The 25,943-nt window shown below is 31.8% G+C and overlaps 3 protein-coding genes across 3 annotated transcripts in view; 2 read left to right on the forward strand and 1 right to left on the reverse strand.

The window, feature by feature from the left end:
- The window catches only part of LOC123010954 (rap guanine nucleotide exchange factor 4), a 68,631-nt gene that overhangs the window by 8,000 nt on the left and 34,688 nt on the right, over positions 1–25,943 (forward strand). Inside the window, exons 2-3 of the mRNA XM_044408173.1 lie at positions 12,503–12,645; positions 23,050–23,141. Of these exons, the coding sequence (XP_044264108.1) occupies positions 12,503–12,645; positions 23,050–23,141 (235 nt within the window). The remainder of the gene's footprint in view (positions 1–12,502; positions 12,646–23,049; positions 23,142–25,943) is intronic.
- On the reverse strand, positions 5,462–6,527 carry LOC123010961 (putative ankyrin repeat protein RF_0381). Its single transcript, XM_044408185.1, has 2 exons — positions 6,319–6,527; positions 5,462–6,270 (listed from the first exon to the last, which is right to left on the reverse strand). The coding sequence occupies exons 1-2, from the start codon at positions 6,488–6,490 to the stop codon at positions 5,600–5,602; spliced, it is 843 nt and encodes a 280-aa protein (XP_044264120.1). The 5' UTR covers positions 6,491–6,527; the 3' UTR covers positions 5,462–5,599.
- LOC123010967 (cuticle protein 12.5-like) lies at positions 15,816–16,796 on the forward strand. The gene is made up of 2 exons (XM_044408198.1): positions 15,816–15,976; positions 16,023–16,796. Exons 1-2 carry the CDS (start codon positions 15,965–15,967, stop codon positions 16,593–16,595), a joined length of 585 nt encoding a protein of 194 aa, XP_044264133.1. The 5' UTR covers positions 15,816–15,964; the 3' UTR covers positions 16,596–16,796.

Raw genomic sequence — 25,943 nt, forward strand, 5'->3', positions numbered from 1 at the left:
TGGAAATCACTAAATTTAGGTATAGGGAATGTTGATACAGATCGATGCAGAGTTAAATTTTCTTTCATTTAGTGAAAGAAAATGCGGCTAAACGAATATGGCTATATTCAAAATTTTAGATAAATATCACTGTTAGAACTCCCAAAACTTTTAATGTGGAGTTTAGCGGAAACAGCCTGTAGGTATATTTTCTCAAAAGTCAAAAATGAAACAGTTGGAAAGTGAAAAGTGACAAGAGTAGATAATTTAACAAATTTATGAACAGTATGTATTTGTAAAAGTTGACTTTTGGTGATAAAAATGAAATAAATGGTCACGGTTCCCGAGTTTGGTTTTTTCTTTGATTTATGGATCTCTCACTGTTGTTTAGTGTTTCGAGCTGTTATAGAAAGAAAAAAAATACAATTTTCTTTCTATATTTAAAGATATAGGTAATAAAATCGCTTTTATTGACTTTGCTGAGTTCCTAGACTGTGGTATTAAATCACGGTAAAATATGATCTTCTACATTATGAAGCACTGTCAGAAGCACCTGCCCGCCATATTAAACTCGATCTATATTTAAAAAACTTTTAAGCCAGTTGAAAAACTCGTATTAAATACGTGCTTGTCGCTTATTTTATTCCGAGTATACGCAAGGGTGAAATCAGATTTAATCCCGACTTTAAAGGAATTAAAATTCTCTCGCATTTGTTTGCACATTCCCGTTTTTAAAAGTAACCCTCCAAGTGTGTATAATTGAAACGAGATTGGTATTGGACGCGTCATAAAAGATGTTTAATAATATGCGATGACAGATTGAAGAGGAAATGGTGATATTTCTACCCGTTTCTCCGGGGGTGATGTTATCGATCGATGGACACAGTCAACCTCTCAAACTTCTCTAAGTGGTCTGGAAATAGCGATCTGACTTTAAGGCACCTGAAGTGTAAGCGACTCGGGACGAAATTATACCAAATGTCACTTGAAACTGAAGCTCGTGAAATGGAAAGATAAGATTTGAATTTTTGTTCCGCATGCTTTAAGACGGATGGGCATCGTTTAATATGCTTTCAGGCGACTGAAATCTGGGGCAATTTTGCAGCAGCTGAAATTTCGATCGCAAAATGGAAAAATTAAAAGCAAAAATCAGGAAATGACTAATTTTTCGACGAATTTTAATCTGCAATAGTGCTTTTTTCGACTTGATAAATCATGCAAAATGAGTATTTACCAAAAAAAAAGTTATTTCATAATTAATGTCCAGGTATAAAATACATGTAACAGTCATTTATAAGTTTTAAAAATGCAAATTTTAAAAAGGCGCACGTTAGAAAGAAATTTAGAAATTTAAAAATATAGATAAATAAACATTAAAGAATATAGAAAAGAAAAGTAAAAACAATAAATGAACTTTTGACTAAGTTTGAAAATTTAATGATGGGCATTCGAAAAAAATGCAAATATTGTTAAAAAAAGAGTACATGAGCACAAAATTGATAGCTGTATTGCTCTACGAAACCTGAATATCTCCTACTCGTATTCAATTGTACTTAGATCACGTTTCTATTGTTACACAAATTAGCAAAGATCTCGATAAATTGAAAACTTTCTGTAATTTAATACAAACTTGTTATCTCCATCCAGCGATCTGAAGCATCAATTTCAGTTTAATAAACTAATTAAAATGACGCTGATTACATTATTGTCAATTTTTTAAAATAAATCAAACTCTAGCCTTATCTTAAGCCAGTGGCTCTTTACCAGAATAATTAGAACCTTGATTGGTCTTATAAAACTTCGATATTATAAGTTAACTCAATTTGAGGAGGGTGAACGTAAGCGAAAGAAAATATTTCGGCCCTAAATCATCTCACAAGGGAGCTTAAATGTCGTTAAGAAATAACTTTATGCTTTCGAGCGTGTAGGTGCGAATTGAGAGGTTTTAGAAGAGAGGCATGATAATTCTTGTCTTGGCAGACGACGGAGGTTTCTTCAAATTCGAATTAATTGGTTTATTAAGTGTTCGAGACGATGTTTTAATTACAGAGTGTTTACTGAAATGGTCTTTTAATTTCTTAAGGAATTTATCAGTTTACACGAATTCCATTTGGTAATTGATCGATTCTTGAATGAAACGAAGATTTATTGCATTTTACCACAAGCTGACACAGTTATAAACATTTATTTTTACTTGGATAAACATTTATGTCGGGCAGGAGTAAGTAAATAAGCCAATTATTTTCGATTTTAGTGGAAAATAGAGCCATTTAATTACGTTTTAATACCTCTTGGATATTAATGTATCTTTGGATTATTTCAATAGGGCGGTTATAAATTTTGTTTTATTGCACTAGTGACAGAAATATGGCTAGATTACTAATATTAAATTTTTATTACCAAAACCAAATTTTAATTAACAAGGAAATAATAATTCGTGTGCGAAATAATAAGCTATTAAATTAGTAATGAGAGATATGTTTTAATAATTATTGTTGTAGTGCAGACTCATATTTTTTATTATTAATAAAATGGCAATTCTCTATTAAAATTAATGTAATAATGTTGTTCATGTTATTATGATTTTGTTTAAATTGGTTTTTAATTTTTTAACAAAATGAGATAATTATGTATTTCTTGATTTGTAATAATTAACTTGCAATTTAAACCTATAGTAATGAGCAAATTTCGTGCCAACTTGTCGTTATGTCAAACTTTTGTTACACATCAGGAACCAGAGTCAGATTTAGGGACCACTGTTATTAGATTTTCCTTTGTCCTAATTAACAAAACTCGTTAATTTAATCGGCCGTAGCTACAATGAAAATTAGGAGCAACCATAATTAATAAGTTTAATTATGTTTTTGATAATTTCGATGTAAGAAACGATTTTTTTCTGCCCATTTTTATTTAAATTGAGTCTGCAAGCGGCACAATTGAAGCTCTTGAACTTTCCAATTATCTAAAAATGTAATAATACTCTTCAACTGAAATTAAAAATCCAAGTGCCAGTGAAAACTGAAACGCAACCTTCGTAATTATTCCTCATTGTTTTTTCTCTCGCGAATTAAAACCTCTAGTTACCCTCAAACAAACGCTCACCAAATTGATTATTAATAATGCGTTCAAGTATGCGTGACTGATGCATATTTCAAACAGGTATGAAATTACGTTTGTGTATACTTATTCATGCATATTCTGACGCGAAAATCAATATTTGTCTTTTATAGCACTAGCTTGTAGGGCTTTTACGGGACTTGGGAAAACAGTGGTAATGATAATACATACTTTTGGGGGCGAGAGAAAAGTTTCACACGCAAATGGGACTAATTAAATTTTCACGAGTGACACAAAACGAAGATTTTAGCTTGTGTAGCGTTGGAAAAAATTACACAAAAGAAAACTGATATCGTTTCGATATAAATCTTACAAGAGATAATAAGTTTAATTAGTAGTGGAGCAAACTGATAGAAAATTCTAAATTTATATCGTAGAAATTAAATTAAAAGAAATTTTGTATTGTAGATTAGAAAAAAAGTGACATTTTGGTATCACAAATCAGAAAAAGTAATAAAATGATATATACTATTTCTGTTTAATGAGTTGTTAGTGAGTTGTTTTTTTTCTGTTTGAATAAAATATGAAAAAATTGGAAAGATTTCTTATAGGGAGCTTCAACTAGATGCTCAGATTCACGGGTTAATCGTGTGTATTAACTTTTAACAACGAATTATAGTTTAATAAACTGACCCTAAAAGTTTAGATGTTAAATTTTAGTTTTTTATTAGTGACTTCTGTAACGAAGCACAATCGGAAAATTTTCTACTTTTACTTTTCATATTAATAAAACTCAACAATTTTTTTTTAACTTATCATATAACATTTTATACACATTTCTGAGTCTTTTACAACGTTTTTGTACTTTTCTAAGTCTCTTGGACCCCTGGGAAGTGTATTTGGTTGAATTTTAAAGTTTTACTTTTTTAGATTTGACACAATTTTGGACAATTTTAGGTACCGGAGCGATAATGTATTGCCAATAACTTTGGAATTATTAGCGACAGCCCATTAAGTTTAGTACCTACCGTTTGGAAGCATTTTTAATTTCCTATCTCATAAAAAAGATCATTGAAGTTATTGAGAAAATCGCTGGTAAAGACAAAAATAGTAAAAATATTAATTCGAGAATAATTTCTAAACCATGAAGAATTTTGTAGTTTTCTCGGCACCAATTGACTCCACGGAACATTTTACATAGGTATAGTACAAAATATAAACCGTTTTCAATAAACTTTAGTCGAAATTAACAAAAAAAAACGAGGAAAAATTTTGAACATGTCTCAGATTTATTTAAACTTATTTTATCCGCAAACGTCACAAAAGTGACCACTTTTATTACTAAATGACACAAGTAAAAGTTTGACTTATCAGACATGGAGTAAAACACTGTTTTCACGCCTAGGCGTTTTCACTTGACACTTATTTTGACATTTACCACTGTTATCTCTTTCTTGTCTCTTTCGCTTTTTCAGCATTTTCTGGAGAGGTACAAGGTAGATTATCAGCATTCGACATTTTGCACTATAAACTACTCGACCCTACAATATTTTATACACATTTCTGAGTCTTTTACAATGTTTTTGTACTTCTCTAATCCTTTTGAACCCCCACGAGTGCATTTGGTTGAATTTTAAACCGTTCGAAAGTACTTTTAATTTGTGCGATAAATGATTATTGAGAAAATCGCTGGTAAATATAGTATAAAACATAAACCGTTTTCAATATACTTTATCCGGAATTAAAATAAAATCCACGGAAAATTTTTGAATACCCCCTTTTAAAAATGGCTTTTTTGTACATTTCAAAGCTGTGTTAGCATGGTCGCGACACAAGAACAGAACCAGGACTAGCCAAACCTATGCAAAACTGTGGTGTTTCAAGTATTTATACCTAGGTGTTTTCTAAAATTTTTTATTGCAACCTGTATAAGAAATATTGAAACATCTGGGCGCATTTTGTAAAATAACTTGTTTATAATGTTTTTGCCTAAATAATCAATGAGTAATAAAAGAGCACATCAAACTTTCGATTAAAAAAACACAAAAAATCTACTTTGAAATGAAAAACTGTCACAGGGCATTAACTTAGTGAATACCGTCACGCAGGTTTTAAATATGATTGTTTCGAAGGCTGGAAAATGCGATAACTGATTACTAAATGCATTTTCACTTAACTGATTGCATTCGTTGTTCAATTTTTTAATATTGAATAGATAAAAATGTCTCCCTGCCCGAACACCAGCTGGAATTTGATTTTTCTTTGTCAATTTTAAGTGTTTACAGCTGACACATATAAGGGCTAGGTAGATCAATATTTGCTTCTATTGCCAGTAGCGAAAGTTGTAACATAAAGCTCGTAGTCTGTAATAATTGCCTGATTATAAAACAACGTATTCAACGTATAACTGGTTGTATAACCCACATTTTATTCTCATTGTGAATTTAATTAAAGACTTACAATAATTATTTACAAGACAGGCTGAAATCTTAATTTTTAATTAGTAGCGTCTTTGTGTGAACACAAACTTCACCAAATTTGATTAAAACGTATAATTACGTTTCTACAACGCGATAATTCGACTTTTCCTTCGTGCCTTGCTCACATTTGGAGGCTTCAATAAGTGTGCTACCTTTTCGTGGCCATTCATTTCGGCCAATTGGGCCGGGCTGTAATTGTCATTATTCAAACAATTAGGTCTGAATTCGTCATTTAGCAAAACTGTTACAGCCGCCTGATTGCCAGATGACGCAGCAAGATGCAGGGGTAAATCGCCGTTGAAGGTTTTTATGTTTGTGGCAGCTTTATTTCGCAGCAGGAATCTCACAATTTGGGCGTTTGTTTTCGACGCGATGTGTAGAGGCGTGTAACCATCCAAATCTTGACGATTCACATCGGCGCCTTTGTGTACGAGGAGAGAAATTATTTTTGGAAAGTTCAGATCGACGGCGTAGTGGAGAGGAGTCGCTCCGGAGGAGTCTTGAGGATTTAAGTTCACTCCGGAATCGATGAGAAATTTGCACAATTCAAGATTGTTTTTTTCGACGGTTAAGTGCAGCAAAGAGCGCGAGTTTGTGTCGGTGATATCCAAGTCGGCGTTATTCTTGACTAGGAGTTTAGCGAGAGATAAATTGCCTTTAGAGCACGCTATGTATAAAGGAGTTTCGCAAATATTGTTCGAGATGTTCACGTTACAACCTAGATTTATCAGTCGTTGAGCTATGGTTTGCTCACCTGTCACAAAATTAATAAATCTTATTTAAGACAAAAATCTTTGTTTACCTTTGGCACAAATTATGTGGAGTAAGGTGTTACCATTTTCGTCCTGAGAGTCGATGTGGAAGTCGTAAATTGGTAAATGGTCTAAGATCATGTCGAGTAATGTGTAACATTCTTTTTTGGCTACTTCAAATATGCTGAAATTATCAATTTCGTTACTTATGAGACTGTCCATTTTTGCACGAGTGAAACACTCCTCACTATACACAATATCATTGTTTTATCTCTAGTGTTGTTATCATCAGGTAGAACAAAAAATTATCTTTTTTGTAAACATGATTCATAAATATTGCCTCACAATTTAATAAGTAGAAGTACATGTTTTATGTAGTTGTAGGCAGGGTAATTAATAAAAATGTGTTTCGTATTTTGATCTAAACCTACAAGTCAGAAAAAAGAAATATTTTTTCTATTAGTTATACATATTTATTTTCGTCTTGTCATTACGAGCAAACAGTAATTGTTTATTATTATTATTTATTATTTCTGTATGTTCAGTACACAGCAGCCTACAACAAAAAACATTATTTTACCAACAGAAATAAATAGGATCAAAGTGCAAAATTTAAACTTTCATAATTTAAAAATTTTTTTAGATAGAATTTTTTAAAACATTTTTTACCTATACCTATAATTTTATTTATACGAGTCTCTCTGATATGTAGTTGTGAAAGCTTTATTTACTTTTTAAATTAACCGAAAAAATATTACGTTTGTTGTTATCTAATATTGAAAGTATACCGGTGTCCGGAAAACCGTAGGGGGTGGTTTCCTGGGTCAAAAAAAAAAAAGTTTCAATGAACTCATGTCCGGAAATGCTTCCTAATGGAGCTAGAGCGATAAATCGACTTTATATGAAAAAATTCACTGCACTTGTGTTAAGAAAAAAGTCGTTTTTATTTTTCTAAGCAAAATGTTACACCTTAAATACATAGATTGACTTCAGTGCCTCTGCCCTTTTAATTAGGGTACACAATTTTTGATATTACCAGTAGATTCAGATTCAAAATTATTCCAAATACAAAATTTATAAATTTACAAAAAAGGCTTTTCGTCCACTATTTTCAGAGGGCTCTAGCTTTCTTAGGAAGCATTTCCGGACATAGGTCTATAAAAACTTTTTTTTTAATTTGGACCTAGGTAACTATTCTTCTAAATCCTTCAACGTTTTTTTCCGGACACCGCTATGTTGTTTTTTATCATTTGAATATTACGTTATGTATTGGAAACAAGAATAAAGCACTTTTTAAACAAAAAGTTTTTTAATCCCTGACTTCGAATTCAACGTAATTAACTAATTAAATAATAATTTCAGCCACATACCAATAAATAATATAAAATCTTGATTTTTAAACAAGTATTTCTTGGTATAAAATTACAAAAATTATTTGACCGCGAAATGTTTAAACGTTTTTTCAGGACACACGGTATATTGAGAAATTTTATTTTTAATTAACATATTTTTTGAAAGTGAAAAATACGCCAGCGTTATTTTTATGTTATCAACTGATAATATATTAATAATATATATTTGAATTTTCGACCGGAAGTTTGGACAATCCTGAACTTGAACTTCAGGAGCGTTTTAAAAAGTTATACCTACAACTGCTTCAACCATTTTATTGACCAATAGAACTCTATTTTAAGCAAAAATTACAAATAAATAATATTTCGTATTCGCTTCCATCACCTTGTCTACTGTGTACAAAAAATTTATAAATTTTCCTCCCAACAGTAAATAAAGTGTTTTCCTTCGGGAATAAAATGATTGAAATACCGATTTTTACTTTTAAAATTCCAATTGAATGAACTGAATATTTTAACAATTTGATAATTTGACAAATTTATCATTTTTTTATGTTAATTTAGTCTGTTGGGAGGAAAGTTTTGTAAGTATAACTCTGGAATAAACATCGTTAATTCCTTGAACGTCTTCGTTCATTCTTGGGATTAAAATAGTTATCATTTTTCTAATGAAATGAAAACATTTCAAATATTAAAAACATTTGATAAAATCGTAAGTCGTATTTGGAACAATTTATTAAGACTTTTTTTTATTTGTTGACATCAGTGATTCAGTGTGTCTGCTTGTTTGCTGTGACTTTAATTGAAAAATTACGTTACGAAAATAATGTTTAATCAATCAAACCCCATTAATTAATCCCATTAAAAAAATTTACTCTTTGCACACCATTTTATCTGGGTCAAAGCCTTTCCATGATTTTATAATTTTATTGGAGCATAAAAATTATAATCTTCCCTTTGTTTTGGCTTATTTAAATGCCACCCTCTTTGAGAGCCTCGTCCAGATTAAGTCGTGAAGCGATTTACCTGCTGTTTTAAATATTTGAGCGCGAGTAAGAATTTCTGTTTCCTCGTTTGTAATTTTCGTAATAAATAAAATCGTACAATACGGATTAACCGAAGCAGAGTATCTCGTCGAAACCAATTTTCTTGTAGCGTGATAATGTTTAGGATTAGGTGTCGTGAGTCGGCAAAATAACCTCCGCTCCTTTGGGAAAGCTCCTACTTGCGTGAGATTGATGATTGAATCGTTATTTTAGACTCTAATAATTAATTCTTACGTAAGGCATTAGTCGAGTAATTAAATTTTACAATCGTGGATTACGTTTTATGTCCCCGTTTGAATAATTATCGAGAACACGCGTCGCAAAAAATCTGGTGAAGCAAAAACGAAATTGCCTTAATTGATTTGCTAATTACGAAGAGATAAATTTTGTTTACTCCTATTAAAACACCACATTTTTCTCTGACAAGGGTCTGACATGAGATAATTATCTTGTCTCAACTGATTTTTTTTTCTGTAGTAAAGCTGGTTGTCTATATATTTGTAGAAAAATTGCCGCGATAGTGACTGCTGTTTTTTCACAAAATTAAATGTCAGTTGGGGATAAAATATGATTTAGGATGGAATTAGAGAGCACGTTGTATGCTTTCTTGCTCGACTTGCAACCACAGAACGTTTAATTTAAGTTTTAAAATTAAAGAAGCATATTTCAAAGTTATGAATCTGCACTTCACATAATTCATATTGGGGCTAGTGTAGGTTTCACAGTTGCATCACTCCTCTTGTATGTTAAAGATTGGTCAAGTATTGGAAAAAAGAAAGAACTTTCATAATGTGATCCACATAATTATTATATAAATTATAAAAATAATTTGCAACGTAAACTTGACACGAATTAATTTACGGCTGAGCGGTTGATTATTTCTTTATTGTTGAAACACGAGTAAATACTTCTCAAATTTTACAAGCATGACTGCTCTAATTTGTATACTCGTTGCTCGTTTCAACTGTTTCGAGCAGAACTAAATTCAGAGAAAGGATTCGAAGACCCTTTCGACTGTATTTGCATATTTTGACCGAAATGTGAAGTTTTTTTGCAGTTTATTTTTATTTTAATACTATTAAACCGTATTCTTTTAAAGATGAAAGCGATTCTTTCATTGTTCGATAAAAAGAATTATTCCAAAGATTAGTGGTTTTGAATAAATTGAATAAATTAATTTGATTTTGGTTTGGTTACTAACTAAAGTAATATTTAATGCCATACTTTGTTTTACGGTATGAGACTGGTAAATGCTTTATAAGTCGAGCCGTAGGGCGAGACCTGTATGTTTGGCAAAGCCACAAAAATGCTACTGGTCGTGTATTGTACAAGATTTTTTAGGATACTGCAACATTCACTTTCAAGTTAAACAAAAATTCATGAAAACAACAATTTAACTAACTATATTTCAATTCAGTATCCTAAAAAATAAATAATAAGATGATAATCTACATTAATATGTGTTCTTTGTTATTATTATTATTTCTTTGGTATTGTTATCATATAATGAAAACTATATTTCTATTTTCTGGATTCTAGAAAGAGACAGTAACATGCTGTTGATTATTTTTCTTATTTATTCCTTTTGAATCTTGGCAAAAAATTCGTAATTCAGTTGAGTAGTAAATATAAAAAAAATAAATAAAAAAGTCTTAAAACCAACATTTTGCACCGTTTTTGGTAGCTAATTTCTATTCATATGATTATAGAGAGTTTTATAAGATCAAGAAATAATATTTCTCTCAAAAAAGAAAACATTTTTTTAAATAAAATACTCTAAAATTTGGCATTTGTTTTTAGATATCACAATAAAAAAAACTTTGAAATTCGTTTCTGCTTTCTAATAATTCTAAATTTGAAATTTGAGAAAAGATGTTCATTGAAAACGGTTAAACGACCTTTGCAGCACTTTTGATAATTATATACATCTGTTCTTTTCAGAAAATTATCAGCTTATTGTTTCAAATTTAAACAAGTGATTATATTTTTCGATAAACATCTCTCAAAAGAGCCAAAATAGTTAGGGTACTTTTTACCCTATACCTCGCAATTTAGGACGCCCCTGAATAAAAATTTTGACATTTGATCTTTCAATTCGTTTAAAAGTATAAAGGTTATTAGTTGTACCAAATTTTGTACTTTTATCTGTTTCGGTTTCTGAAATATTCTGATATGTCTTTTAAGGTGATGTACCTAGTATTTTTCGATACTTTTTTATAGGAAACGCTTGTCTTAAAATTGAATATTCGATTACCTGTTTAAATTTGTAACAACTAAAACAAAACACCCTGTACAAAAATTGGATAATACTTAGCTGTGACTAGGAATAGATAAATGAAAATTCTCGTAAAAATTTGAAGAGTTGACCTTGCTGTAAAGGCACATTTTACTCAATTTTTATTTTAACAAAGATTTATTAATTTAAAAATTTATGCAGGGTGTTTCACACAACTTTACGAGGCTAGCGCCTAATGTACGCTTTCAAATATACAACAGTCACAAAACACTGGATACAAAAAATACACATTGAATTATTTAATTTTTGGAAACCCATGATAGTAGTTGTCAAACTAATCTCTGTTTCATTAATAGTCATAAACTGCAGTTTTTCAGAAACAATTATCATTTGTTCTATCAAAAGACGGCGTGAATATGACTCTAGTTTGTCTATCTTAATCACTAACGAACTAAAAACGTTGTAATTTTTGAAAGGGTGAACAAACTAGAGAAGATTATCTAATTTTTCAAAATTTGTAATTGAATTCGCAGGTTTTGTAAAATTATGTGAACACCCTGTATTTACTGTCGTTTTAATTTTGTTGAAAAATTTTAAAAATTGGCGGAAGAAACTTATAGTTGATTTATTAAACAATGGAAAGGCAACAATTCCACAAAAATGGAATTAGGCAGATTATTGTCACTTATCGTCATGAATTTTTTTATTGATGTTTTTTATTAATATTATCCAATATCTTTGTTAAATTTCTACAAAATATATGTGATGATGTGTAAAGAGATTATTCTGTGGAAAGTTCAGTATTTCTTGCGCCATTATTAAAAATATTTTCTGTAATTTCTTCATTTACGTTTTAAAGATTTTGTATTCCACTACCACAGGAAAAGATTTTGATTAAGTTGTTTAAATTATTTTATTTAAATTATTTATATTTTTTTCCAAATTCATCTTTTGTATAAAAATTAAAAAACAACAATTTTTAAATTACAACATTAATATATATCGTAAAATGTAAACTCTTTAATATCGATTGAGCCTCTTTTCTGTATGGAATTTTCTTGTTGGCGTATTGAACTTGTCTAAAGTCTTTTTGTTTACTAAGAAAATATTTTCTTTTCTTAAATTAATTGGTCAAATTCCGAAAATAGACGTTAAAACTTTCGTAGGCGTATGTAGGTGTTCCCATTCTGTTTTTTTTTCTACGAAAAACGCCCATAATTCAAAATTGCTATTTCTCAAGTTATTTCTTTTTTACCAAGGGCCCAACTAGCTTTTAATTAGAGAAAATTACCCATCGCATCCTTTCCGCTCCAGTTTCGCGCCGCGAATGCCTACAAACCTACAGTATCTATAAAAAAATGGCTCGTTTGATATTAAAGTGGCAAGAGTATCGGTATACGAATAATGTGCACGGTTGAATCCTCTTTCAAGTCATCCAACCAACCGATTAACTAACTGAAGGTTGTTGCGTGCCACAAAGGTCAATATGGATTTTATAATTCAATCACTCAACTGAATATCAATGACGCACGACTTTTTCACTGCAATTTCAGTTGAATTTTTGGGGAAAACGCAATTAATCGAGTTTCTTTCGTTGCAGGCCTTGTGATCGAAATGTGAAAGATGTGGAGTTGATTTCGGCGCGGCTTCGCCGTGTTGAACAGCTTTGCAAATTGCCCAATTCCGTGCTTCAACAGTTGGCACTATGTGGATATTACGAAGATTTGGAAAAAGGAGTCACTTGTAAGTCAATTATAGTAACGACCGCAACAGAAACGATGTTAATTATTACATTGCGATGTGGTTAAATGGTGTCATAAACATAGCGCAGTTAGCAAATTATATCAGTATTTAGACAGGGAAAATTGGCTAAATAATTAACAAAGCAAACAAAAAATTGAAACATCACCACCTTTAACTCGTGTACGTTAGCAAGTTTTAAGCGAAATAAAGCGTTTTGAGCTTTGTATTAATTTTGTTTTAATTGTCTAGAGACTAAATGCAAACTTTGCAATTTAAGTTTTTATTTGATCGCTGACCAGTTGTAAAACTTTTCACTGAAACTCCATTTCTCCGTGGGCTTAGTTCTGGAGTTAAACAAACGTTGAAATATTTATTTAACAAAAGAAATAACAACTGAGCGAATGTTTCACAATTTAATAGTTTTTTAGCCTTAATTTTTTTAAGCAAATCTTAAAAATAGACAAACCTACTTGAAAACAAAAACAATTTACGCTGAAAGCATTCGCTGGATTTGTTGTTTTGAGAGGCAGCCTTCTCAAATGTATGATAATCGTAAAAATCAGTGAAACATTCCAATAAACTGCGTTGTAAAAATAGACTCCTTTTAGGATATCTTTTTGTTTGAAAGCGCAACGAACCGCACTGTTTTCCATACCGTTGAATTTTGAGTTGATGGTTATAGGAATGAAAACGAGACCTTTGCCTAAAAGTTCACCTTTTGGGTTTGTGTCTCGTAACGGGCTTTAATAGTAACATAAAACCGCACCCTATCTACCCACCTTCGACTAATTATTACAAAATTTTGAACGTGGAACTAATTTATTTGTATACAACAACGCATTAATTAGTTTTTTGCTTTGAACAGCACCCTTTCTTTGAGTCACCGGTGCACCGAATTTCAAATCGAGTGAATAAAAAACGTCGCTTTCAAACTTGGAGCTTTTGCTCTAGAAATGGGATGTTTAATCCTCGCGAATTATTAATAAACTGCGACGTTGTGTTAAACTTGAATAAATAAGACGGAATAAGTCCGAGGAAATCTCCGGTTGTGGTTACAACAATTTAAGAGCTAATTAATTCACAACATTCGGAATAATTGTTGTTTGTACAAGATTTTGAAATTGTTTCGGTGAAACGTGATTGATAAAGTTGGAGAGACATTTATATTCGCCCCGAGTATACGAGTTTTAAGTAAACATTGGGTTGAAATAAGGGAAAAAGTTTTTGTTGGTTGTTTTACATGACTGAATTTGTAACAATAGGAAATTTGGCGATAGCGAAGAGAAAGTGGACTTGATCTAGTGACATAATATTAAAGATTAATTCCCAAGTAGTGGTTTCATTAAAACTCCGTTTTTGCTCGGCTTTGACATCGATCCAAATGTTAAATGTTGATTGAATCATCACTGACAGTTTTATACCGAATTTATTCACATTTTCAGCCGTTTTCCTAAAGTTCATGGTTTTACCTTAAATTGGTCCTTTTTTCAATGTCACACAAAAAATTTAATATAAAATACCAGATGATTAATTTTTTTCGAACTCAATACGAGTAAAAATCGCAAAAACTTAACTCTTTCTGTTTCCTGGACGCCAAAACTCACCCTTTCCTCAGTTAATTACCTTTTGTATCAAATCCGCTAAATGTCAATCGACTCGTTCAACCTATTTGGCAATCGTTGGGGCAAAAACCGGTCGCGGTCAAACTGGAGCACTCATTCTCTTAAATTTACCACCATTTCCCTCCTCGTCATTCGTCGTAAATGTTTAATTAAATTGATGTTAGACGATCATGAATTTGTAATAAGTGGGTGTGTTCGAACAAAACTACCAGTGTCAAACACACCAACAAGTTGATTTTATCAACAAATCTATGTTGATGTTGAAAATTACACACTTAAATCAACCGTGATGCATGCATAATTTAATGACCTATGAAACCATCAATATTTCAACTGGGACTCGATTGATTTTTAATTTTCTTAAAAGCCGCTTATGTGGTTGCAAAACGATGAGATAATGCGATTTAGAACCGGTTAGAGAAATTAATTTTCCAAAACTGTATTATTGTTCGAAGTATTGATTTAGTTGAGTATTATTGTTACAATTTTCCATGACATTTAATTTTCTCAGCTAACGAATGGAAATCTCCAACTTCCGTTTACTCCTTACAAGGAAACGCTAATTTCCATAGTCTGATAACCTTGTCTCGCATTTTGCCCCAATTTATTTATTGTTTGTGATTCAGTAAATTTCCAGTTCCGTTTTTCAGAATTTTGATAAAAAAAGTATTGACTTGACTTGTTTATTAGTGGTTTACGCGATAATATTTGCTCTCAAATTATAGCAAAAACGCTTCAAAAATGTTAAAAGCGTGAACGGAATGTATCGTCCTTATACACACTATAATTTTAGAATGCGCCCACAAACTGTTATGAATTTTGAAAATTTACATGCTAGTGGCTAGCCTTGTCAGTGTATTAATTAGGGATGGTGTAAAATATTGCTCTGATTTTTTTTTATTTTGCTTCTTGTGGATTACCTGATGCAGATACGGAAGCCATAGATTATTGCCGACAAATGAGACTAATTACAGGTGTCTGGGCAAGGACTATTTTGAAATTTTTCAGCACGTTATATCGTGAACACCTCCAGCGAAGAAAATTTGCATAATTTAATAAAGCAAAGACTAAAAAAATATTCTCGAGTCTCTTAAGTGCTCTACAATTTATTCTAGTAGCTTATTCAAATGTATGAAGTTTCTAATTGTAATTATGCAAACGCGAGATTTCAGAGTTTTTATTTATGACAATCCTTATCTTGTTATAAACTCTTGCAATATAAATCAAGGTATTGATTGATGTTGAGCAATTGACTTGAATTATAGGTATTAGTTAGAAGGTTAATATCCTATTATTTTCTCAAAACTGTTTTTTCGTCAATTATTAGGCTGTGTAAATATAATAAATCACGATGGTAAGATCAAAATCTTGCCACATATTTCCCAATTGCATTAAAAGTAAATTATTTTGGCCGTGAATTTGGATAGTCGAATCTGATTAAGCCATGCCCCTGAACGGATCATTAAAGCAATGTAGTGCAAGAGCATTAATAATAAATCAGATGTCGTAATCCCTTAAAATTTGGTTAAATAATAACAAACAAGAATACCTTTTAAACTGATCTTTACTGAAACTGGTTACGAGCCTCGACTCGGTACCACACCCACCGTATTTGTCAATTTTTTCGGTATAAAAGCCACCAACGAGCCCCCAATCCTCATCATTTGCATTACAGCAATACACCACACAACTCAAAAATGGCCGCTAAGGTAACCCCCCAACTCAAAATCTTCCGAAATAACCCAACTTTTACAGATTGTTGTTTTCTTCGCCGCTTTGGCTGCCGCCAACGCCGGTTACTTAGGAGCCCCTGCCGTGTCTACCTATGCCGCCGCCCCCGCCATCTCCTACGCCGCCCCGGCCGTAGCCAGCTACGCCGCTCCCGCCGTCGTGGCTAAAGCCGCCCCAGTCGCCACCTCCTACTCCTACACCGCCCAAGCCACCCCCGCCTACGCCGCTTATGCCGCCCCTGTTGCCAAAGTCGCCGCTCCCGTAGCTGCCTACGCCGCCCCAGTCGCCGTAGCTCATGCCGCCCCAGCCGTAGCCGCCTACGCCGCCCCTGTTGCCCATGCCCCAGTTGCTGTAGCTCATGCCGCCCCCGCCGTCTCTGTACACCCAGCCCCAGTCGCTAGATACGCCGCTCCCGCCATCGGCTACGCTCATGCCGCCCCTGCCCTCGGCTACTCCGCCGGTTTTGCTCATGCCGCTCCCGCCATCGGCTACTCCGCCGGTTATGCTCATGCCGCCCCCGCCCTCGGCTACGCCGCCGGTTACGCTCATGCCGCCCCAGCTTTCGGCTACGCCGCCCCCCACGCCAAATTCTTCTAAATGTACATAATCAAAATGAGGAAAATTCAGTATAATATTGTTGGAGTCTGAATTTTCAGAGGGTGCCAAACTGTAATGCAAATGATTCGATTTTAATTTATTTTCTGTACAGATTTGTAACTTTTTGTAGAGCACATTGTATTTATTTTTGTTGCACATAAACATATTGTACTGAGTTTTTAAATAAAAATTAATTAATTATTTATTAGTTTTCTTGCGGAATTTTTTACTCGAAATTTTTAATAACAACAACTGAAAACATCGAGAGCAAACGACAATTAGATTTTTATTTTTAAAAGTTGAAAGAAGTTCTTATTTACTTGCATTGTTTACCGGTTTTTATATTGCATTCATTGTCTGAGAAATTTCATTAAAATACCTTCAATTTTTTAATTTCTCTGTAATGAAACTAGAAAATGGATAAAACGATTTTTATTTGGCGCATAATCACTGATGATTTATTGTGTGACCTTTTAATCCGTGGTTTGAATAAGTCTGGAGTCGATTCATTCCGAATTGAATGGTGGATTTATAACCAAATGATATAAGAAGATTAACGCAAAAAGAACATTCAATGATTTAAAAGTCGAATTACGTCCGGTGTAAATTAATGAGACCGGAGCCAATTAAGGAAAAAATATTATAGTAGCATTTCAGGTTGATAAAGGGAGATTGTATCACAAAATTATATTTTTTCGGGCGAGATTTAATAAATGAGACGGTGTAAAGACGCCCAAAGTTTGAAGATAAGCGAGATGAAAGACATTTACTGTCAGATTATATCGGCTTAATAGCAAAATTTTGTCACATATTCGGATTATCATTCGACTAAAAACTTGGAACAATACTTGTCGCTTCGTTTATTTCGAAAAGCGCCACTAACAAGTTTTTTGTTGTAAGGAAAGAAACCGAATACCCGCTCTTTCTTTCCACTGCAATTTCACTTTAAACTGAACTATCTTAAATGAAAATAGACGATTGTGGTTCCTGCAACATTTTTCCATTAGAGTGGAGAGTCTTCACTTGATCTTGAAATGTGTTAAGAGGAAAAAAAGAAGGGCATTAATAATTCATTAAATTTATATCTCCATCCATCATGTTTAGAGACAAACCAAAAAGAGTTTGTAATTTGGCTGTCTACACTTAAACGAATTTGCATATTTTGTAAATTACGCTTCTTGTAAAGGTGCTAAAAGTGAAATAAAACAAAAATTTGTGTTTATTTTACTTAGAGTGGAATATAAAGCGTGTTTTATTAAAAAAAAAAATTGATCATTTCTCAATTTGGTACATTTTTTGCATGTCTATCGATTTCTCAAAAATCGGTGAATGTAAGCCACTGTTAATAAAATAAAGTATTACGAAATGCGAGATAATTATGATAGGAGTAATAATTAAAAATATTAACATCAAATTTGAACTTTAAATTTAACATTCGAGAACTGGTTATCGACCAATGTGGAGCAAGAATCGGAGACATGCCTACACGTGCTCATACTCATTTCTTAAATAATGAGAATCAGGCCAAATTTTATTTAGGCCAATCAAATTAGACAAAATCCTGATGTTAAAAACTTAAAATTATGGAATCATAAATAAAAAATAATCACTAATAAGTGAAAGTGCAAAATTTAAACAAGGTTTGTAGGTACTTTGGAAAAAGCAAAAAGAAAAAAACATACATTTATTTTCATTTAACACGAAATAGTTTTATTTCAGAAGGATAATTAACAAAAAGAACATAAATATTTCATCATTCAGTTTGTAAATTTTTCCTCTTATTTAATTCTCTTTCTACTCCCTGTAGACGCAAAATGTAAATTTTGTTAAACTTTGTTGACGCAAAATGCAGTTAATAAAATGAATTGTCAACAACGCAAATTTATTTATTTCAAAATCAATTAATTGAGTGGTTTAATCATTAAATTAGTAGGTTTTAATTAACAACTCATCAGTTCCTGTTTGTGTTTTTACCGTTTTCAAAATATTTGACTGCAGTAGTTTTTACTTTTTCTTAACCTAACGAAAGACCGTTTGTTTTCGATAATTGCGATATCGTCTCAAATTTATTTTGGTCAATTTGTACGAATTGAAACTTCACACTGATTAATTGATTGTACCTGAGAGAATTCCTGCAACCTGAGCATTCCGACCGCATTAACAAACCCGCAACCGCGGAGACTCAGGAGGACACCAAATTTCCTGCAGGAGGCGTCGTAATTACGGGCTTTTAGATAATTTCCAACACCACAAAATGATAATTTCGGCTGGTGGAAAGCCAATAATTCGGTGCGCGACTTGCAAGACCCAAAACGCGAGTATGCATTTTAAACGAGACGTGGAATTGTCGAAATTTTATTCGATTGGACGGACAGAGATTTGATTTGAGTTTGCTAACGAAAATGACAAATAATGAAGTCGCGGGAAATTAAATTGTGAGGAATAATGAAGACGACATGAGAATCGGGTTCTCTCGATACCGACTAGAAGAGGGTTTCTATTTCGGCGCGAATTTACATTTCAATTAATTCAAAGCGGATTATTAAACGGGCGGTTATAACCAACCTTTCATTTTAGATTCTCTTTGTCTTGCAAACGTCATCCAAGGAAGTCTGCAATTAGATTAAGTATACTGGGCGAGAGGAAATGGACCGTTTCCCATTAATAATAAATTTGATGTTTATATTTGGACGAGCTCTCGTAAGTCGAAATAATGTGTGTAAGTAGAAAAAAGGAGATTTGAATAGATTCTTAAAGTCTGCGTGTTTAAGAATTGAAAGAGAAGAATTGAATTGTATTGACAAGATAGTAGGACAAGGATGTCCACTTACGGTCTGCTTTTATAAGGAGAGTAGCAGTTTCGCCCAGAAGTAGATTTAAGAATATTGTATCACACGTAAAAGGAGTTACAATTTACGACCATTAGAATTGGGATTTGGAGTAAAATAGACTTAATTTCCAAATATGTATGTATACATATAAAGAAGGTTACAACCTGTTGTAAATGAATGAAAGTAAACTCCAATTACGCTTTTGAATTAAAAATAAAATTTATGAAGATTGAGTTTGTCCTGAAAGCTAAAATGAAGGTAAAACGAATAAATTATCCGCTGATTCTGAATTTATGGCATCGTATATTTTATTTTAAAGATACAAAACTGAATAAACTTAAATATAAAGTAAGGGAGAAGGTGTAAAATGCGATGAAAAATTAATATGAAGCTTTAAAACGGTAATGAAGGAACATTATTAAAAGTAAAGCAAGGGAAGAATTTATGACTCTTTGCCGAAGTAGGGAATAGGATATTACAACCGAGTTTGGAAATATTTTATTAGTGGTAACATGACCGAGAGGCGCAGCCTCGAGGTTACATGGAACCCGAAAATGTGATGAAAATTCCATCGAGGTTTATTTTGTTCACAATCATATTTTGTTTAAATAATAAAAAAAATTCGGATTTCATATGAAAACTGTGAACAGTTCATGAAATATGAGCCAATAAACCGAAACGTACTTGTCGTGGAATGTTTTAGCTTGCAAAGTTGTGATTCTCAGAAAATTTACATTTAGAAAATTTAGTTCTGAATATTGTAGATATAAGTAAAAAATCACTTTTTTTTAATTGACGGTTTGGTGTGAAAAAATGCTAGTTATGTGGTCTAATTTTAAAATTTTCGATTTTATTTTTTTTATTTCAAAATTTTTATCGTGGAAAAACTAGAACAAGTTTTTTGCAAACTATTAGTTTTAAATTTAAAAAAATCGATATCTAAGTAAAAACTATCGTCATTAGATTAAAAAAAATAGTAATTTTTACTCGAAGGAGAGTAGAAACCAGCTTTTCTTATGTCAAAACTGTGACAGAAGTCAAAATTTTCTCCAGAGGGAGAAAAATAAGCATAATGACAGGAGCAAGTATTTGCTCCCACTACTAAGTCATTTCAATTCATTCATTGGATCATCGTTAACGTCAACAACATTTTTATTGTTGCTATTGTGTAATTTATGCTAAATTTTAAATTTTGTTAAAGAATTGCAGCCAGTTTCTTGGATTTTTTATCTCAACTCGTGCAAAAAAAAAATATATACACCAATGGAGAGAATTGCTATTATTCCTTTGGTGGTGGGACTTCAGAAATAATCGTGCATTTCTCTCCTTTTATGTATAATATACTATTGTACCAAAGGCATAATAAGGAGATTCTGGCCCGACGTTAGGGCAATTATGTTTTATTGTATTTTGGATTGCGTTTTGCTTCTCTCAAATAAGAATTATTTAGTATTTCCGACGAATTTGGTGTAAATCGAGATCGCCTATTTTGTCGATGTTATTTATACAGGGTGTCAGAACTCGCGGTCTAGAGAAAAATTTTAAGTAACATAAGATACCAGAAACGGGGAAAAAATGTTTAAAAAATTTTATCTATCAAAAAATTGTGACATTTATTTTTTGAGATTTGACATTTTTTTATTGAAAAATTATTTTTCCAACAGAAATAAATAGAGTCAAAGTGCAAAATTTAAACTTTCATAACTTCGACATATTTATAGATTTTTTAACATTTTTTCAATATTCCTGGTATCTTACCTTACATGGCATTTTTCTCAGGGGCACGAGTTCTGGCGCACCCTGTTTATGAATTCCATGTAATTATGTACGGCTTTTCAAATTTAATTACATATTTTTGAGATTATTATGAAACATTTAGATAGATTTGTTGATAAAGTTTAAAAAAAATATTTTACAACTTCTACAAAACGATTTGTAACAACGTTTAATCAATATGATTTCTTCATTGTCAATAACGATCCGGAAATATTGCTTCAACCTTCCATCTTCTTAAATTTATAGTGTTTTTGTTAATAACAAATGTTTTGAAAGTTCAGTTTCCTTTAAGCCAAATAAATATTTAAAAAATAAAATTTTATAAATAGTTCTAACAGATTCATATTATTTTATTTTATGTCAACTACACATGTTATACAATATTTAGATGTTATACAGTTTGTTAATTACACGTTGTTTGCGCTAACTGTTTTCATTTTCACAAGTAAATATCACTTGTGGCAAATACAGCAATGTGTTTTCGAAAAAATTGTGCTAGTTTTAAAATAGAACGTTATCCAACTTTGATACGTTTTCCAGAACTTCTGGAACTGACTTTGTTTTATTGTTCAGCAAAGGTAAAACGTGTTTTAAGTTTGAGAATTTTCCGCCAGGATCTCGAATTATCACGTACTAATAAATTATTAATGATTTTCGAGGAAGCCGTCGTTAGATGTCTGGCAATCTTTCGTGTTTGATCTGTTTCAATGCCACATTTCATTCCATCTGCCCTTTCAGCAAGTACAACTCAGTTAGAAAGCTGATCCGATTTCATTTTCCGTATCAAAAAGCAGAAAAAGTTCTCAGTAGTGACAATATTTTCCAAAATTTGCTCTCAGTCGATAAGAAATCGCAATGCGCTTTGTCGGAAAATACCTAATATGATGTTTGATTCCATTCAATCCCACAAATGCAATTGGGTTTTCTAAAGATAGACTTGGTCTGCTTGAACGCAAATTCGAGTTCGAAGAGGTGATTAATAAATCGGATGACATAAGCAAACGTTTAAATTGTTTCGAGTTCGCTTTTAGCAACTTCGAGTTTAATTAACACACCAACCGTTTTTTCATTGTCTGCGACACGTTTTTCGTGGTCTAATTCCAGCCGAGTTGCAATTTTGTTAATAAAGTTACGTCCCACTATAATTGAAGTAAATGCAAGACACGGGAAACTTAATAGATGCGGTATAAATTCTCTTTAGGAGGTCGTAAATAAAGGGTCGAATTATTACAGAAGCAGTTTGCTGCAAATAAACAATCTCCTGATTGTGGTAATCTAATAGCAGAGTTCACCTCGTTATAAGTCATAATGAAGATCATCTTTAAAATAAATTAAGTTAGGGGAGTAATCATCTAGTGTTACATCCTTGAAAAGCATTCTTTGAGAAGATTTAGTGAAAAGCTTTTTCAATTACTTACCTTCTAACACGTTCTGTTGGCCTTTCAATACCCTTGAAAACAGAGTGCTTCCTTTGAAAATGTAAATAATATTTAAAAGGAAGTAAGGATTTGAATATTGAGTAACAAGAGTGTGTTCTAATATCGGAGCTTTGGGGTTATAATCTCGCGTTATCTCGAGTCAACGTCACTCGCAGACTGGCTTGAGAAGTGTGTATTTTTCCCTCAACTGTGTTAATCAATAATTAATCCAACTAACCGAAATCTTGAGTTTGGAGTTTAATTAGTTAGATTGTTGACTATTTTGTAGCCAATTTTCTCTGGAAGTTTAATTACAGGTGCATTTTTCTCGCCTTATTTAATAATATAATTACGAACTTTTCTAATTACCGGCTTGAATATCGATTAAAGTTTTGCGTGTTTTTAAATGAAATAATGTTTTTCTTGCAGTGTTTCGACAAGGCGACAAGGGAAAATGCTGGTACGCTGTAATGGCCGGAGCTTTGGAAGTGAGGATAATTCCACCAGAAAGTGATACAAAGGTATGCAAATGATATTTCTCAATTTCATGCATTTCGAACAGAAACAGCTTCTTCTAGAGATTTTTCATGAAATTCTAACCACGTACACGTAAAAAATGGATTATTTGACGGAAATAAGGAATTTCTTATTGCTTCTCGATTTCAGGTCAAACAAGTTGTCTCAATGTAGGGTGTTTGTAGCTAGCCAAACTCTGAAATAATAGAGTTTCAAACTAAAAGTAATCCGGAATTTGAATCTCAACTTTCAGAATGTAAAATTTACTTACAAATTTTAGTTAGATATTCAAAAAAAATACAAACAAGAAAATTTTGATATAAAATAGTTTCTATGGTTAGTGTTAAAAAATAATACTATTTTAACATTTATTAAAATGTGTTTTAATTGTGTTTAATTAATATCCGTCGCACAAAACATTTTAAATTACAATCAAAATTTAAATTGATTAAAAAACGATTTTGACAGTCCAAAGAAAATGACTTAATTCTACACTACCCCAAAAAATTAAAGGAAGAAAAAATTTTGCTAAATTTTTTGCTTATTTTTGAAAGGCTGTAATCTGTATCTGGACTAAAAAAAAACATTCTGTAGCTTAAAGTTTCTAGTTTTGAGATCTTTTGACAATTTTTTTTTGTGCTACGGTTATCACGTAATATTATGTAACAGCGCGAGAAATAAAAATTCCAAATTTTTTTGTTTTTGCTTTTGTCCACGGACGTGGGGATTTTTTTTTTGTTAAGTCAATGCATAGGCCAAATAGCCTGTTCATTTATCTTTAATATATTTTTTCATATTTTCTTTACGTCAATTTGTCGCTGAGATATCTGACTTTAAAAGGAAAAGGATCCTTTTGTCTTTGACCATCGATACCAATGACCGTACAGAAAATATAAAAAAACTGGAATAAATGTCTTACAAGAACCTTTTATATCTTTTTGAAAAATATTTTTTTCCACCCTCAACATTGATTTAAAGAAAAGAGAGAAAAGTAACTTTTTACGTTGTTTTAGTAAATCTACCGCGTATTCACTAATATTGATGGGGAGATTAATGGTTTTAGGTGTTTTTACAGCTTAATGTACTCCCCATAGCCCTGTAAATTTTTAAATCGATCCATTAAACCGTCGTCTCGGACCGATTGATCAAAATTTTACAAAAGAATTAAAGGAACGATTGTATGTACATATTGTTTCTGAATATTGTCTAATCTTTTTCAAAATGTGAAAAACAATTTGTTTTCAGCTTTTTTACAATTTTACATGAGTTCCAAAATATTTTTTTAATCTAGATAAGACCATTTTTCGATGAGCTACAGTCTTTAAAAAATCACCAAAAAGTTTAGGAAAATTTTTTCTTCCGTTAGAGTAGTGTAATTGGTTTTATTTTGAATAAAATTTTGAATTGATTTATAAGTAAATTATTTTTGTACTTTGTGTATGGAGAAAATTATGCTAAACACTTTTTTTATTGAAAAATACCACAATTTTGTTGAAATGAAAACGTTTTAATTTAATTCTCATTTAATGTTTTTTTTTTCTAAGATCATTCATTTTTCTTTCTTTAATAATTTTTGAATCAAAGATTTTTGTTAGGGGATACATTTTTTGTATTTATCAATTTTTTTATTTGTTTCCTATTTAATTTTATTATTTTCTTATTATTATTAATTTTTTTTTGTCTTGGAATTCTTTGGATTTTTTGAATAGGTAGTTTTCAGAATATTTTTTTCTTTTTCCCAAGAGAATTCTCAATTTTTTTCTTAATCACTCTAGGATTTATAAAGTTGCGTTTTTAGTCTTGAAATTTAAAATTCTTGTTCTTTTCCAAATAAAAATTAAAGACAAATACTTAAACGTTTCGTCTTTCGATTATTTGTGGTCAAATTTATGCTAAATAATTCCGAAACATCCGTGAATACACGAAATTACGGCATCTTGCTTCCTGAATTAAAGTTTTCATTTATGAAAATTTATGCGATTCCACCCTTCAAGAGCATTAATTGCATTTCTGATTGCTTCCAACAAACATTTGATTAATCCTCGAGCGAAAAACTCCGTGTATGTGAGGTAAAAGAGCAATAAGTCACTGTAATGTGAGAAAGCAATGATATATCTCGTGGAGTGGCCCCGGGTTTTATTTGCTTTTTTCACTTGTGAGATATGCGAATAATAAATTATCCGAACTTGGGGCATAAGTTTCGTTTAACCCAAAAATTCTCGGATTCTACTACAACAGATCAATAGTGATAATTATGCAGCTATGTACTCTATAATTGACACAAATTTCGGCTCTGCAAAACCAATAGACTGCTAAAAGCGATGAAGGATGTTAGTAAAATTATTGGGACTCGGTGAACCATCAACAAATTATAATATCAATCGCAGTTGAGTGTTATTCTGTCTCTTTTTTGAATAAATAGAAACGCCGTGAAAATTTCAATTATATCAAAGCATTGAATCGTGAATTCGACTATTATCCTCATTAATTCCAGACGGCGAGTTTGAAAAAATCTCGAATGCTCTTTTACCAACCCTTCTTTAAAATGTACAAGGATTATAAATATTATTTCTTTATTTGACGTTTTTTAAAGAAGATTAGAGTGTTACGTGATGAAAAATGGAATAATTTGAATGTTGTACAAAGACTCTATCTTTAGGTACGAGAAATAAATGGACATTGGCTGAAAAGAGATTTTTCCGCTTTGTGGTTTGTAAACAAGTAGGAAATTGCACACGGTTTGTGATCCCGCTGCAAAACTAGTAGATTTGACTGCACTGCGTTGAATATGTTTGCAGAGATAGGGT

Source organism: Tribolium madens, unplaced genomic scaffold (genome assembly GCF_015345945.1).
Source record: "Tribolium madens isolate multiple individuals breed KSU strain unplaced genomic scaffold, Tmad_KSU_1.1 Scaffold_19;HRSCAF=116;Tcas5.2_LG9, whole genome shotgun sequence".
Classification (NCBI taxonomy): domain Eukaryota; kingdom Metazoa; phylum Arthropoda; class Insecta; order Coleoptera; family Tenebrionidae; genus Tribolium; species Tribolium madens.